The sequence below is a fragment of the Bufo gargarizans genome, chromosome 1 (assembly GCF_014858855.1).
Source record: "Bufo gargarizans isolate SCDJY-AF-19 chromosome 1, ASM1485885v1, whole genome shotgun sequence".
In the NCBI taxonomy this organism is placed as follows: Eukaryota; Metazoa; Chordata; class Amphibia; order Anura; family Bufonidae; genus Bufo; species Bufo gargarizans.
The window spans coordinates 651782027-651799387 of NC_058080.1; the positions used below are offsets into that span (position 1 = coordinate 651782027).

Below are 17361 nucleotides of genomic sequence, written 5' to 3' on the forward strand. Positions count from 1 at the left end.
ATTGGAGGAGATTTATGAAAACAGTCTAAAATAAAAACTGACTATAACCCAGAAAAACTGTCTATAACCCTTATCAACCAATGACAGCACAGCTTTTATTTTTCAAGAGCACTGTAAAGCATTAAAACTGAGCTGTGATTGGTTGATGTGGGCAATAAGGAAAGTATTTATTTTAGGTAGTTTATCATTATCTTCAATACATTACTATCATAGAAAATATGTAGCTTTGTAGCTGGTGCTATGGTAATCTTGGCTTTTTGCCCCTTAGGCCAATAGTTGCAAACCATTTACAATGTATCCTCTAAGAATACTGAAAAAAGGTCACTCTAATGAGATCTTTATCTGGAAGGGCTGCACAATCTTTTCTTTCCGTTCTAAGTTTCATTTTATTTTTAAATCCAACTTTATAGATTGTTCTGCTTAATAGTTTAATGTTTCGGCTCTGCATCCATGGTATAAGTCATCGATAAAAAGATAATTAAGTGTTTAATGTTATAGGGAAGGTTACTGGGAAGAAAACAGTAATTGACATTTTACATAATACAATTTCCATTGTGATTTTCCCTTAGAAAGGTAAAAGGCAATATGTAATCCCACTCTCGCTAACAAATCATTAATAAGCTTTTTCAGACTTTCATGCTTCATAAAAATCAAGATCAATTTCATCAGACTCATTATCAGTATATTTCAGGGAAAAAAAACACAGTCATAATGTATTGCAATGAGCATAATACAGGGTCAGACATACTGCTGGACCAGCTCCATATGGGTTAGGGACAGGAGCGTGAGTTGGAGTTTTTATTTTTTGTTTTAGCTATGGGGTATATTGGCAGGGCTTAGCACAACAGTGAGGGTTGTCTCAGTGGTGGAGGGTTGTCTCAGCTAGGGTTAGCCATGTCCTCCCCGGATTCTGATTCTGCACTTGATAGAGAGATAGATTTGCATGTTATCAATATAAGTCTGAGGTGTAAGTGAAATATGTACTTTTTGTGAGCAACATGTGTGCATAAAGGTAAGTTCATCGAAAAATTAAAATGTTATAACTCTTGGAATGCAGCAATACAAATACATAAAAATAAAATGATTTTATTGTGAAAGTGTAAACTATTTAATTATCCAATTATTTTTGTACCAGCATGTTCCTTTCTAGATTGTGATAATTAGGTATTTCCTTGGACTTTATTATTGCAATGTATAATACCGGTATGTGGAGCTACTGTAGCAGCTTCTGGTTTTATGTGCCATTCAAAAATACAGCTCACTATATTGCTACATCAACAGAAAAGTAAAAAAGTTATGATTTTTGAAAATGTGGAGACCAAAAAAAATCTGCTTTCAAACTAGGCCTAATCCTTAAAGGCAACCTGTCACCAGGAAATCCAGTTTAATATGCCAGCAGCAGGTTATAGAGCAGGAGGAGCAGAGCAGATTGAGATATAGTTTTATAGGAAAAGATCCAGCACAACATGTATTTCATTCATTTATATTCCTGCTCATTCTGGGCTTTGAAGTCAAGGAGGCGGTCCTGTAAGTGATTGACAGCCTTCCCGCTATGTGCATACCCAGAATGAGCAAGAATTTAAATGAAAGTTAGGCAATAAAATACAACATGCATCAAGCTGCTCTATAACATGCTACAGCTCAAACATTATGTTCAACAGGATAGGTTCCCTTTATGAGATTATGTTGTATTTATGGCTGTATCTTTAAAAATAACTCTTTTGTATAGAAAGTTTATTCCAGTTTTAACACCATCCTCCTTGTGAAGCAACAGATTCTGTAACTTTGAAAAGTTGCATTTGATAACTGTGGCTTGCAACTCTTTGCATAGCTAACGTTGTTTCCCACCCACTTTTCAAAAGTGGTGACAGAGGCATAAAATCCCCACTAAGGCAATAATTTTGGAGCAAAGATTGTGTGCACACCAAAATTTGTGATTTTTTTCACTCCAGTTTCTAGTGAAAAGGAAAGAAAGGAAATTCAATTCTTATGACTTTTCTAACTAAACCTCTTTAACTGTGTTTCAGAGGATGATCCTCGTCTTTATGTGGAGGTAGAGCAAACAAAAGTAATTTCCCATCGAGGTGGTAATGCAACATTGCCATGCAAGTTTTTACATGACTCAGTGGACTCTGGATCACCATCTCATAAAATCCGTATCAAATGGACAAAACTGACTTCAGATTACCTCAAGGAAGTGGATGTCTTCGTTTCAATGGGGCATCACAAGAGGAGTTATGGCAGCTACCAGGGAAGGGTTTACCTACAAGGAGCAAGTGAAAATGATGCTTCACTTGTGATTACTGACATAACACTGGAAGACTATGGCAAATACAAATGTGAAGTCATTGAAGGACTGGAGGACGATACCGCTGTTGTGTCATTGGACTTACAAGGTATTTATTTATTATCTAATAAACAAGACTGATGATATGAAGTTATAACAAATAGATTTCCTCATCTTGATGTTTCTGAGACACATAAAATATTTATTATCTGACACAATTATGACAGCTTCCAAGTCACTTGCTCCTGTGGTTACCACATTTTGGGTTATTTAACAAATAATGTATTAATCTGTATTTATGGTGTAGGTTTATTTTATGAGAAGACCCTCAAAATATATTTTTCAAGTGAGCCTAAAATACCGCAGTCCAAAAATAAACCCAAGCCATGAAGTCCACCTTTAGTATCATTTATAGTTTATATAGCAATTGGGCTTTATTAACCAGAATATTCCTATAATGCTTTTCATAGGTAGACCAGGAATGAGGTAGATTGATCACATTCTATCTAGAAGCAATCTTTTATAAGGATATAAGAGAAGCCACAATGTTCTGCTGGACCTCTGTTATAGGCAGTGAGTGGGAACCAACTGGTTTGACTAGTGCATTATCCTGGCGATCACCTGATTTTCAACCTTAAATCCCTATACAGGGATCTGGCCTTCACCGCAGTGGAGCCACCAGGACATTACTTATTTGAATAGTCCTGGTGTGGTTAGTTACTGACTCACTGGGGTCAGAGACAATAGTACCAAGTATCGAGGGATCAGACAACATACCTAGTCAGGAAACAGGCAGAAGTCAGGGCAGGAAGAGTTTGTGCAAATCTGTCCAAAGGTCAGGGCAGGTGGCACAGTGTCACGTGAACAGGCATAGGTCAGGTGGTGGAAAGTCAGGATCCAGAAAACAAGCAGACAACAGGCAGTACACTGACAAATAAAGGGATTATAGTTTTTGCAGGGCCTAGCAAGCAAAAGAAACCAAAAGGAATCTATTGCCTAGAAAAGGAGTGGAACAAACAGTCTAGCATATATAGGAGGGCTGACAAGCTCATTAGTTATACAGCTAACAAAGAACAAAAAGGGAATTAACCCTTGCACTGCTACAGGGAAAGGTTCAATGAATCGATACATACACACAAGATGCCAAGGGCCTAAACTGTGTATGGTGGCTCAGTGGTTAGCGCTGGTACTTTGCAGTACACAGAGTTTGTATGTTTTCTGTGGTTTGTGTGGGTTCCTCCCCACACTCCAAAAATATGCAGATAAGCAAATTGGCTTCCTACAAAATTGATTCTATTTTGGCATTGACTGTGTTGGCTGCCACTGACTTCCCAGGGAGTCGCCCGGCCACAACTATCTCTGTGCTTTGAGACCCTGTGAGAAAAGTGCATTACAAATGCTTGTGATTGTACTAACTAATATGGATATGGTTTATACACAGTGCAATCTCCAGGTCTCTGCATGCTAAATGAAACAGCCATAACCATCTTATCTGACAAAGTCTTTATTAGGGTATCGTCACATATAATGTAAATGTAGCTGATTTTCTGCAGCTGATTTTTGTGCTCATTATCTGCATTTACAGCAGCAGTAAAGTGGGTGAGATTTTTAAAAAGCTCATTGACACACTGCAGACATTTTCCCACGCTAAACCTGCATATAACATGACATCTCAAAACCCAAGAATCACCGACATATGCTGTGGATTTTTGCTGCATATTTCATTCTTTGCGATGCAAAAAGTGAATTTACTGGAAAATCTACTGCATTCCCATCTTCAAACCAAGATCAAAGTCCACAAGATTGGATTGGACCTATTATGTGTGCCTATGGCCTTATCCCAAAAATTATTAGGGAAATTCTATTGGTGTAAAATGCACTCAATTAAGAGGCGCACTCCTCTTAAAAGTTTGGGTGCATTTTTGGAGATTTGTATGCCAGCAGTAACTAATGTTAAATTGTCAGGCTGTGCAAGCCCCTCCATTTTATAAAAAGAAAAGAGATAGTTGTGGCAATATAGAATAATAAGAGTAAAATAAAAAATGTTTGCTTGCTTATGAAAAATTTCTGACTTTTGTACATCTAACAACTGGCATACAAGCTTAATAAATTCCCCCCTATGTATTAGCTAATTTGCATTTACACCTGAATATTTTGTTGAGTGAAAGTCTAAAGGACTGCTGTGTCAGGCTGACTGCTAAAAGTGTTTGCAAACCTCTACGGCTACTTGTTCTCTGCAGTTAACTATCATGTTCTACTGTATTATGTGCATAGCTTCATAATGGTAGCAGAAAAGTTATTGGAACCTAGCAACGGCCTTTACAGAAGCCTAGAAAATGCTTTTTTCTTAGAATTGCTTCCTGATAAATTTTGTTAGTACAGTGTAGTCCTAAATACTTTACTGTACTAATTTAGTAAATGGGCAGAAATGTACATGTAACTGTATGTATATGTATCAATCAGCAGGGGTCTGACACCCTGCAACCCCACTGGTTACTGAGTACTGCTCCTGCCATGTAGTTCTGGCACCTTAGCTACAGTGAAACAGCGGATTGTGGCCATCAATATCAAAATCCTGGGCAAACCCTTTAAGGGTGTATGCCATGACCTCTGTAGTCTTAGCTTAACTCGGCTCTAGCCTTATACCTATCATGTGTTTTCCTGACCTTAAATTTCAGTTCTGTCTGTATTTCAGTTTAGTATCCAGTCTGTCTGTCTTGTCTGTGTGCTGTCAAGTACACAGTCTGCCTGCCCTGCCATGCTTACATCTGTTCTCTGCCTGTCCCCCTCCGTCCTGTTCTACCCTCATCTGCGTCACCTGTGTGCCCCCCCCCCCCCCTCCGGTTGAGTCTTTGCTGAGCAGGCCAAGAGTGAATGTGTATGTGTGAGCTACTGACAACAGGACTATTCCAGGGAACCTTCATCCCTGAGACTGAAAGCTGGCCAAAAAAAAAGCAACTGGACAGGTTGTGCTGGACTTTACTGCATGTGCAGAAGGTTGATTGCCTCATGTGACCAATCGATCTACGTTCTTCACCCTATGGACTATGCATTGCAGAAAGCATTTATACGGATAGCTAATTTCTAAGGATTGCATCGTGTATCTACAGAGAGACTCAGGGAGGACTACTACCATCATTGCCACTTGCTATATACAACCTTTGAGAGAATCCTGTTATATAAATCAAACTGTGTCTGGTGCTTGCATATGTACTACAACCTCCATCATCTACTTAGTAAAGAGAAACTTTATTTACTATAACTAAATGGGCTTAGTCATTGCCTCCATAATTCATTGGCCCGTCTTTCTGCCCTTCTGCCTTGCATCCATCTACCTAACATCAAGGGCACCCCAGCAGAAGCGCCCTAAAAGCCCATGGTGTCCCATGAGGGAAGAAGGGTGTCCCCTCCTATCACTGTTTGGCCCGGTGAGTGCCAGGGTGGGGACTGCCACAGTGAATACGGCTACTCCCATTTTTGTCACCGCAACCACTCCCGTCCTCCATGCTCTAACCTCTCATGTGAGCAGGGCCGGTGCAAGGATTTTTGCCAACAAAAGCGAAGCTACATTTTGGCGCCCCCCCCCCCCCCATGGCACATCGCCCCCCCCCGTCCGGACCTGGCCCCATCCCATGAGCACCCCCTATTGTGTCACATTCCCCCCCCCCCCCGCCCCCCCGCCCCGGCCTATTGACAATAGGGGGTAATAATATGATCATGGATGGGGCCAGGGACGTCCAGGCGGGGGAATGATGTGCCATGGGGGGGGGGGGGGAGAAATGTGACACAATAGACTATTGTGTCACATTTCTACCCCCCATTGCACTTAATCCCTCCCCAGCCCGGACAGCCCTGGCGCCATCCATGATCACATCGTTACCCCTTACTGTGTCACATTTTAACCCCCCCCCCCCAGCCGACCCTTCCTGGCGGCCTGGCCCCATTCCCATGTCACATACTCAGAGTACTGTACAACATTTACATTGTACCCCCTCCCTCCATCATGTCACGGTCACACAAACTAGCGCCAGAGCAGAGGCGCTCAGGCTTTTAGCACGGCATTCAATGATGTGTTTAAAAAAAGTAATTACAAAACAACAATCATTAATATTGGGGGGGGGGGGGGGGCCAATATTAATGATTGTTGTTTTGTAATTACTTTTTTAAAACACATAATTGAATGCCGTGCTAAAAGCCTGAGCGCCTCTGCTCTGGCACTAGACTAGCACTTATGGCCTCATTTTATGATTTTGAAATAATTTTAAATGATCATATTATTATTATATACAATACATTCAATTCGGAACAGTTCAAACTTCAAGTGACCTACCTTAAGTCCTGAGTCCACTCCTGACCTGCCTGACTCCTGCTGCTGCTGGCTGCCAGTGCGTCTGGTGGTCTAATCTGGCTGACGGCTGTGTGTGTCTGTGTGAGTCAGACACAACACAATCAGTCAGCTCGAGCCTCGCCTATTAGTCCCTGCCATACCCGCCGGCGGCGCAGCTTACTACCAGTCAGGCCCCCATGGCAGGCTGAGCACATGTGACCGGTGTGTTGCCGTGACTCTGAGCGGCCGACACACGCAGGCTGGGGGCGGGCGCAAGGCGGCGGCGCTGCGGCACAAATTCAATAAAGTTATAAAAAAAAAAAAAAAGAAGGGCATTCATTTTTCCGCCCTGCGCAGGGCGCGCCCTAAGGCAGCCGCTTGGTCTGCCTTATGGTAGCGCCGGCCCTGCATGTGAGCTTACTGCATATGGACAAGCACAAGCAATAGATGCTATACTGTACATTACCTGACTGCGACTTTCATTACTGCTATAACTGTTTACGTGCACCCCCATCAGACAGCGCCATTTCCATCTTAGCAAGCGCTATAACTTTTTATTTTCCAAAAGCTGACTGAACATCTCCATTAAATCTATGGCAAGTCTAAAATAATCATATACTGCATTCTGAAAATATAAGTCATGGCCAGGTTGTGATCTTGTGCAACTTAATATCAGCAGCCACCCAGCTTGGAGAAAGCATCAGTCACACGTTACATTTATTTGTTCAGCTAGCTCACACGCGACAAGTGGTTTTTACAGGGTCCATATTAAAACTGTCACCTAATACCTATGACTCAGCTGTCCTTATAAATCAAAAGGTTTAAAGAAAATGCACAAGTAAATGCTTGAGCTGTATCCTGAAGGTAAAAGAGGGTTTTATTATGTGGATTGTCTTAAATATTTGGGAAATAATGTAACATATCAAGATTACAGTTGCTTAGATTCTATTGAGACCCAGCCTTTAGTAAGTGATGACCTACTTCAAGATAGGCCATCACTAGCTGACGGGCAGGGGTGACTTCCCTGCACCTCCCCTACCAGCTGTTTGGTGTAAATCCATTTCTAGAAGTGGGCTACACAGCCCCATCAACATTGTAGTGTAGGGAACTCACTACTGAGCTGCTCCCATTGACTTCTGGAGGAAAAAGATAGCACAGGAGTCATGGAAAATATGGCTGCAAAGGTATAAAGCCAATGGTATTTCTGAAAAGACGTTAGGTCTCTGGCAGAGTCTAAGAGTACAAGGATGGTAGACCTGGGGCCCTTAATTTGGCCTCTAGGTGGCACTGAGACCCATTTACATCCCCAGATTGCAAATGTGGTTGGTGATACAGTGACAGAGCTCTCCCTCTTTTTTAACCGCTTGGTTGCTATGGACCGCAGCATACAAATGGTAAATGGCCAGGACTACTAGTGAAGGAGAAGCTATAACTACAGTACTGTAAATGTACCTTAAATGTTGCCAAGGGGTTTAGCCCCCTAGAGGACCCTGCGATTTTCTGTTTTTGTGTTCTTATTTTTCACTCTTTGCCTTCCCAGAGTCATAACTTTTTTTACTTTCCCGTTGACATAGCCATAGGCAGACTTGTACTTTCTAACGGCACAATTGCATATGATGTAGCGGCAAGCAGGAAAAAAAATGCCAAATGAGGTTGAATTGGGGGAAAAAAAACACAATTCAGCCAGTTTTATGAGTTATGTTTTTACGGCGTTCTCTATGCAGTAAAACTGAACTGTTACTTTCATTCTTTGGGTCAGTACGATTACAGAGATACCACATTTGCATAGTTTCTCTTGCATTTTTATACTGAAATACAAATAAAAACCTTGAAAAAAAATATTTCTTTCTTTGCCATATTCGGACCCCTTTAACTTTTTTGTAGTTATGTGTATGGAACTGTGTCAGGGTAAATTTTTTTGGGGGGATGATACCATTTAGAAGTGTGTGACTTTTTAAAAACTTGTTATTCAATTTTTTGGGGAGGTAAAGTCTCAAAATATGGTGAACTGACCATTTTTAATTTTTTTCTGTTATGCCATTCACTGTATGTGAAAACTATCATATTTTAATGGGGCCTTTTTGGACATGGTGATGCTTATAAAAAAAATTCTAATTGTGTATTTATTTTTTATTATTCATTTGAACTTTTAGAATTTTTGTTTTTATAATTTCAAAAACTTTTTTTTAAGTCACTCTCATTTCTAGCAATCATTAGATTGCCAATTTATCCAAGGTCCCATTGCTTCTAAAAGCTAACATGGGACCAACACAGATGCCTTCAGCTGCCAAGCACACATGTAACAGGTCAGCCAGTTTCATAGGTACAAATCTGCTGACAGATGCCCTTTAAAGTACCATATGTCCAATTTGATTGGCAGCATTGTTTTATAGTGCTGACTAGTGTTGGTCGAGCCCCAAAGTGCTCAGGTGCTCGAGTAGAACACATCGGGACGATTGGGTGCTCTACCGAGCACCTGAACACAATGGAAGTCAATGGGAGAACCTGAGCATTAAACCAGGCACCCACTGCTCTAAAGAGGGGAGGGTGTCTGGTTCACAGGAAAAGGTCAGAAATTGATGGAAACACTACTGAAATGGTTCAGGAACAGCATGGGGAGAAACTGTGTTGTCCGAGTAGTATGCCACTTTTACAGACTGACAGAAATACGCACAAAACCAAAGATGAAATCGATTTTAGAGGAAAAATTGTTAGGAAACATTCTTTCCTGTATATTTACTTGTATATAAAGTGCAAGTGCTGCCAAAAATTACAAGGAAGAGGCACTCCAATACAACCTGTATATCACATAAAGGAGGGCCTCATTCACATTCTGGTACAATTGTTCGGGTAGTGTGACTCCTACACTCATAAAGCTTATGCACTTAGTGAAAGGGCTGCCAAGAATTACAAGGAACCGGCACTACAATACACCCTTTATTACACATAAAGAAGGGCATCATACACACCCTTGAAAAATTATGATTGATGGCCTACTGGTAACCCTCAAAAACTATTGGAGCAAGGGCCTGCTGATCTGACCATCTAAAGCATTAGGGGTGAGGGCCTGCTACTAATCTGACCATCTAATACATTAGGGGGTGAAGGTCTGCTGCTGAGCTAACCATCTAAAACATTAGGGGTGAGGGTCTCCTCCTGAGCTGATTTGACCATCTTAAAATTTAGGAGCGAGGGCCTGCTGGTGACCCTCAAAAACATTATGAACAAGGGCCTGCTGGTGACCCTCTAAAACATTATGGCCGAGGGCCTGCTGGTGACCCTCAAAAACATTATGAACAAGGGCCTGCTGGTGACCCTCAAAAACATTATGGGCAAGGCCCTGCTGGTGACTCTCTAAAACATTAAGAACAAGGGCCTACTGGTGACCCTCTAAAACATTATGGGTGAGAACCTGCTGGTGACCCTCAAAAACATTATGGGCAAGGGCCTGCCGGTGACCCTCTAAAAACATTATGGGTGAGGACCTGCTGCTGAGCTGACCCTCTAAAACATTAGGAGCGAGGGCAGCCTAATAAGCATGTTGATATGATGGAGGAGGAGGAAGAGAAAAGGGAGACTGAACCATATACCCTTTGTGGTGGAAGGGGTGCGTGGGAATACAGTGTATTGAATACACCATAAAAGCCACATTTAGAGTGCCTTTATGTTCGGCCGCTTTCCTCTAGTTGAGTAGAGAAGTCAGGGGCAATCCAGGCCTTGTTCATTTTATAAGAGTCGAACGGTCAGCATTTTCAGGTGACAGGCGGATGTGCTTATCAGTTATTATGCCCCCAGCAGCACTAAATACACGTTCTGACAAAACGCTGGTGGCGGGACAGGCCAGCACCTCCAAGGTGTAGAGCGCCAATTTGTGCCATGTGTCCAGCTTGGACACCCAATAGTAGTAAGGCACAGAGGGATCACTGAGGATGCTGGCACGGTCTGCTACGTACTCCTTCACCATCTTCCAAAAATTTTTCCTCCTTGTGACACTAGGCCGCGCATAAGGTTGCGGGTGCTGGCGGGGTGTCATTAAACTGTCCCAGGCCTTGGAGAGTCTTTCCCTACCTCTGATGGAACTGCTGTGTGTTCCTCTCATATCCCCTCCTCGGTTGGCCAAGGAACTACATACTCTGCATTGTCAGCTGGACATTTTGGAGCAATTTTTCCACAAGGACCTTCTGGTATTGCACCATTTTGCTCATCCTCTCCACCACAGGAATAAGAGATGAGAAGTTCTCTTTGTAGCGGGAGTCAAGAAGGGTGAACAACCAGTAATTGGTGTTGGCCAAAATGCGTACAACGCGAGGGTCACAGGAAAGGCAGCCTAACATAAAGTCAGCCATGTGTGCCAGAGTCCCAACAGACAAGACTTCGTTGTCCTCATCAGGAGGATGACTCTCAATCTCCTCATCCTCTTCCTCCTCCTCTGCCCATCCTTGCTGTACAGATGGAATAAAACTTCCATGGGTACTACCCTCTGTAGCGGAGGCAACCATCTCCTGCTCCTCCTCATCATCCAATTTGCGCTGAGAAGACGAACTGAGGGTAGTCTGGCTAGCACCTTGTGTACTGTCTTCCCCCATTTCCACCTCTTCCACCTGCAAAGCGTTCACCTTAATTGTGAGCAGCGAGCGTTTGAGTAGACACATAAGTGGGATGGTTATGCTGATAATAGCATTATCGCCTCTCGCATCTGTGTTGATTCCTCAAAGTTGCGTAAAACATCACAGAGGTCAGACATCAATGCCCACTCGTCACTTGTGAAGAACGGAATCTGACTGGAAAGATGACGACCATGTTGCACCTAGTATTCTACTACTGCCCTCTGCTGCTCACAAAGCCTGGCCAACATGTGGAACGTGGAGTTCCAGCGCGTGCTCACGTCACACAACAGTTTGTGAGCTGTCAAGTGCAAGTGCTGCTGCAACACTGCCAGACCGACGGAAGCTGTCGATGACTTGTGGAAATGGGCAAACACGCGGCGCACCTTCACCAGTAACTCAGGCAAATTGCGGTAGATTTTGAGAAACCGCTGAACCACAAGGTTCAACACCTGGGCTAGGCATGGGATGTGTGTGAGCTTGCCGAGCTCCAAAGCCACCACCAAGTTACGGCCATTATCAGACACAATCATGCCTGGTTGTAGGTTGAGTAGTGAGAGCCACAGCTCAGTCTGGTCCCTTATTCCCTGCCACAGCTCTGCGGCGGTTTGCTGTTTGTCACCTAAGCAGATCAGTTTGAGCAAGGACTGTTGCCGCTTCACCACTGCAGTGCTACACTGCTTCCAGCTACTGACTGATGTCTGAGTGGTTCTGCAAGATGATAATTCAGAGGTGGAAGTGGAGGAGGAGGCAGAGGAGGAGAAAGGGGGTTGGATCCGCTAACATAGGTGGCATCGGAAACCCTGATGGAAGTAGGGCCTGCAATCCTTGGCGTCGGTAGCACCTGTGCCATCCCAGGGTACGACTCACTTCCGGCTTCCACAATGTGCACCCAGTGTGCCGTCAGGGAAATGTAGCGTCCCTGGCCCAAAAGCACTTGTTCATGTGTCAGTCGTTAAGTGGACCTTCCCAATAACTGCATTGGTCAGGGCATAAGTGATGTTACGGGACACATGCTGGCGTAAGGCTTGGACTGCACAACGTGAAAAATATTGGCAGCTGGGGACAGAGTAACGCGGGACGGCTACCGCCATCAGTCTGCGGAAAACCTCAGTGTCCACAAGCCTTAATGGCAACATTTCCAGGGCCAGCAATTTGAAAAGGTGCACATTTAGTGCTATGGCCTGTGGGTGGCTGGGTATTTGTGTTTTCATTCAAAGGCCTGGAGTATAGACATCTGTTCACTGCGCTGGGACACAGAAGTGGATGTGCTAACTGATGGTGCTTGCAAAGGTCCGGGTGCATGGCGGGAGGCATCGGGCCCTGCGTCTTGGACAGGGGATTGTCCAGCCCGTAACACAAGGGAAGAGGAAGCAGTGGTGTGACCCGCAGACAGTGATTGTGGACAGTGATTGTGGACCTAGGCATTCGGCCCACTTATTTGGGTGCTTTGATGCCATGTGGAGGATCATGCTGGTGGTGGTGAGGTTGCTAGTGTTCAAGCCCCTGCTCATTTTTGTACGCACAGGTTGAAAATGACAATTCTTTTATCGTCCACACTTTCCTTAAAAAAGCTCCAGACTGCGGCACACCTACCCCTTGACAAGGAAGATTACTGCAAGAGCGTGCTCCGGGGAACAGTTGAGGGCTTTTTTTGTGTGGCCCGCCTTCTCTCTTTTGCCACCCCACTCTTACAGCCTGTTGCGATGCTGCGTATCCCTCCCCCTCTGTACTGCTGTCCTCGCTCGGCTTGCCACCTTCCCAGGTTGGGTCAGTGACTTCATTGTCCACCACCTCCTCTTCCACTTCCTCACTCTGGTTATCCTCCTGACTTGTTGACCTAGCAACATCCTCAGTTATTGACAACTGTGTCTCATCAACATCATCCACCTCATGAAACACTAATTGCCATTCCCCATCGTCATCTTCTTGTGACTGTGGATGCTCAAGAGTTTGGGAATCAGGACTCAATATCTCCTCATGTCCCTCTTCAAGCAGGCTTGTCGGGAAGCCCAAATCAAGGAATGGCGATGAAAAGAGCTCCTCAGAATATCCGAGTGTGGGATCACTTGTTTGCCAAGACTCTCCATGGTGGGTGGAAGGAGTATCAGGGTGAGGATTCTGTTGACCAGACTTTTGGCTACTGAGACTAGACTTTGTGGAAGACAGTGTGGTGCTCAACCGACTGGAAGCATTATCTGCTGAAATCCAACCGACCACCTGGTCGCACTTGGCTGTACTTCGAGAGTGGTGTCCTGCGCCGCCCTGCAAACTAGAACATGAAGCTAGGTATCGTGGATGAGTGTGTTTCTTGTGCTCTGGCAGCTGGCACAGTTTCACTGCGCCCAGGGCCACGGCCTCTGTGTGCACCATCAGCAGCATGGTCACTTCCCCGTCCCTTACTGCTCGCCTTGCACATATTAAATAGTATATATGTTTGCAAGTATGTCACACGTATAGTAGCGAAGGTTTTGTAAGTGTATGCGCAAATAAAGTACACAGAATGTCACAGATATTTTTAGGATGTGCACATGTTAAACTGGAGGTGTAGCACAGATAATGTCGCTGTCCGCAGAGTCTATGAAAAAAGAACACTGAATGTCACAGATAATTTTAGGATGCGCACATGTTAAACTGGAGGTGTAGCACAGATAATGTCGCTGTCCGCAGAGTCTATGAAAAAAGAACACTGAATGTCACAGATAATTTTAGGATGCGCAAACATTATACAGGAGGTATAGCTCAAGTAATGTCGCTGTCACCAGCAGCTAATAAAAAATTACACTGAATTAATGTCACTGATATTTAGGACGCTCAAACGTTATACAGGAGGTATAGCGCAAGTAATGTCGCTTTCACCAGCGGCTAATAAAAAATTACACTGAATTAATGTCACTGATATTTAGGCTGCGCACATGTTACCCAGGAGATGTAGCGCAGATAATACAGGAGGTATAGCGGTAATGTCGCTGTCACCAGCGGTGAAAAAAATTACACTGAATGTCACTGATATTTCAGATACGCAAACGTTAGGAGATGTAGCGCAGGTAATGTAACTGTCCGCAGCAGAAACAGTGTATGGAAAAAGTACACTGGATGTCACAGATATTTTTAGGTTGCGCACATGTTACACAGGAGATGTAGCGCAGATAATGTCGCTGTCGGTAGCGGCCAAACAATTGCAAGCTATTTAGCGCAGGTTGCACTAATAATTATATTGCTGCCAGATACAACAATAGTCTTTAAAAGGACTTTTGGGTCTAATAATTTTTTTTCAATAAAATATTACTATTTCACTCCCTACACTATCTGTCTCTCCCTCACTAAGGCCTCATGCACATGGCCGTGTTCCACGGCCGTGAGCAGACCGTGGAAACCCGGCCGGGATTCCTCCTGACAGCATGAGCGCACGGCGTCATTGGTTGCTATGACGCCGTGCGCTTCATTCAGCCACTGCTGTACAGTAATACACTAGTATAGTGTATTACTGTACAGCAGCGGCTACATGAAGCGCACGGCGTCATAGCAACCAATGACGCCGTGCGCTCATGCTGTCAGGAGGAATCCCGGCCGGGTTTCCACGGTCCACTCTCGGCCGCGGAACACGGCCGTGTGCATGAGGCCTAAGACTGAGCCGAACACATGTCATCAGGTGCTGTATAGCACCCGATGACGAGCTCCGGCCAAGCATGCTCGCCCAACACTAGTATAAACTGCTGATTGTTTATCACACGACTCAATAGTCTCTTTCACAATTTGTCAATTATGTTGAAAGAGAAGGGCTGTTGAAACAAATTGTTGGATGTAGTAATTTATCAGAAGTTAACTAGAAAATAATAAGGAGGACGGGATAAGGCCATTATCTTAAAGTTGCAATAGGCCATGATTAAATAAATAGAATTGGTTACATTGATAAAAGGTTTATTTAATACGTGGTTAAAAGTTCTTAAAATGCAACATTCCCATGATAGCAATGGTAGAGCGAGGCTGATGTTCGCTCTGATTAAAGCATTTTAATTTCTCTGGTTCACAGTTTATCATTGTATTGCCAGTCTTTCTAGCAGCTAAGCGTGTCTCCAGTTCATAAATGTATCATGCTTATCTGGCTTAATCTCCCTGCGTAGACACTATCAAACAATTCTCTGAGCATAGTTAAGCAATTATGTTTTAAGTTAATGCAATACGACTAATGGCAGTTAAATAGATTTGTTTCTCCGTATCATGTGCATAGTCACAGTCACAATACACTGGAGTCCAAAAGATGCCAAGTAAAAACCCTCTGGGTAATAGGGGGAGTATGTGTTATAGAGGGATGGAAACATGCCCACTGTGACAGCTAGATATGTAACCTTTATTATTTCATGCAGGGGCAGATTGGGAACTTAAAGTGGCCCTGAAAAAACCCCCACTGAAATTGGCCCTATAGTGCCCCCAGCATTACTAATGGTCATTATAGTGCCTCCAGCAATAATAATTCTATTCTATTGTGCTCTGAGTAATAATAATACACCCATAGCGCCCCCAGTAAAGCCCTTTATAGAGTCCGCATTATTAAATGCCCACTATTATTAATGGCCCCCAGTATTTAAAATGTCCCCTATTGTGACTCAGTAATAATAAAAAAAAAAATCTATATTGTCCCTATGTATGCCTCCTATAAAGTAAAAAATAATTTAAAATGAATCCTGTTCCATCCTGCCTGAGATGCCTGCACCCACCACAGGTTATTGCATTGATGTCAGCATGGTGGCTCAGTGGTTAGCACTGGTGCATTTTCAGCTACTGGGGTCCTAGGTTTGAATATAACCAAGGACAACATCTGTATGGAGTTTGCATATTCTCCCCGGGTTTGTGTGGGTTGTATCTGGTTACTCCAGTTTCCTCCCACATTGCAAAGACATACTGAGCACCACTGCGATAAAAATTCACAATTCGAATATTCATGATCAACACTAATGATAATGTATGTAAAGTTGCATTGCAACAACTTTTGTTGTTTGTACACTAAAGATGCATTTACACCTTGCAATGAGCAGCGTTCCTTCCCGACAGTCAGCTGCTCGCTCAGCGGAAGTGAAGTGCTGTATTTACATGCAGTGATCTCATCCACAGTATGAGAACCAAGGATCACTGATGCACAAATGACAGGATCACCCGATGAATGAGTGTTTTGCTGGTTCATCGGGTGACTGGCAGTGTACTTAGACTGGCAGATTGTCGGGGACGAGCATTCGCAAAAACGTTTATTCTAGGTAATCTGCCCAATAATTGTAACATCTAAACCCACTTTAACTCAGAAGCTAGTGGCCTATGAGGGTGAAGAGCAGGGCACTCAGGGGGTCATTTATTAAGACCAGTGTTTTAGACATCATTCTTAATAACCCCTATAGCTGGCGGTGGATCCATTGGAGTAATATAGAGGCGTAGGTCTCTACATAACTTTGGTGGATCCACCGCCGCTTTTAAATGTATGGCAGCTTCCGAGCAGTCTTACATTTAGACCATTTTCTACACCTAAAACAGAAGTAGAAAGTGGTAAATGAGGTGGGCAGACTCCTCCACTTCCCAGTTCCCACCCACATCACACCCACTTTTTTTAGTGGACTATAAGTGGGGAAAAGTCACAGATTGTAGCGCAAAGGACATTTGTGCCACAATCTGCCGTAGAAATACGCCTAATATTTCTCCTACCAATGATCCATGAAAATTACAGACCAAACATGGATGGCATCCGTGTTGTGTCTGGGGTTTTCACAGACACCTAGACTATAATGTGCAGTGGGGATCCCTAGTTAGGGACAAATATATGACATGCTTCTATGGTATCATCACGAACCCACCGTCCATGGAAAACCACTTTTATACAGCATATTCATATACAGTATAATCCAGAGTGGAGCGCTGCTAAAATAGACTCCTTCCTGTGGCCGATTTGAGTGGACACTATGCAATGCTAAATATCTCCTGTAGTGGCCACTGTTGGGAAAATGTGTGGCAACCCACACCTGTCAGTGATGTGTACAGTATATTGGCATAACAGCTTCTTTTTATTAAGGGGTTGAGTCCACAAGTGTCAATATTGTAAATCTGTCACTGGAGGACATTAATTGCTGACCTTTCAAACCATAAAAATGGCCAGAGGT

The 17361-nt window shown here is 43.6% G+C and overlaps 1 protein-coding gene across 1 annotated transcript in view; it reads left to right on the forward strand.

Annotated features, from left to right (window-relative positions):
- The window catches only part of LOC122935689 (hyaluronan and proteoglycan link protein 1-like), a 98147-nt gene that overhangs the window by 68631 nt on the left and 12155 nt on the right, over positions 1 to 17361 (forward strand). The window contains exon 3 of the mRNA XM_044291522.1: positions 2028 to 2396. Coding sequence (XP_044147457.1) covers positions 2028 to 2396 — 369 coding nt within the window. The remainder of the gene's footprint in view (positions 1 to 2027; positions 2397 to 17361) is intronic.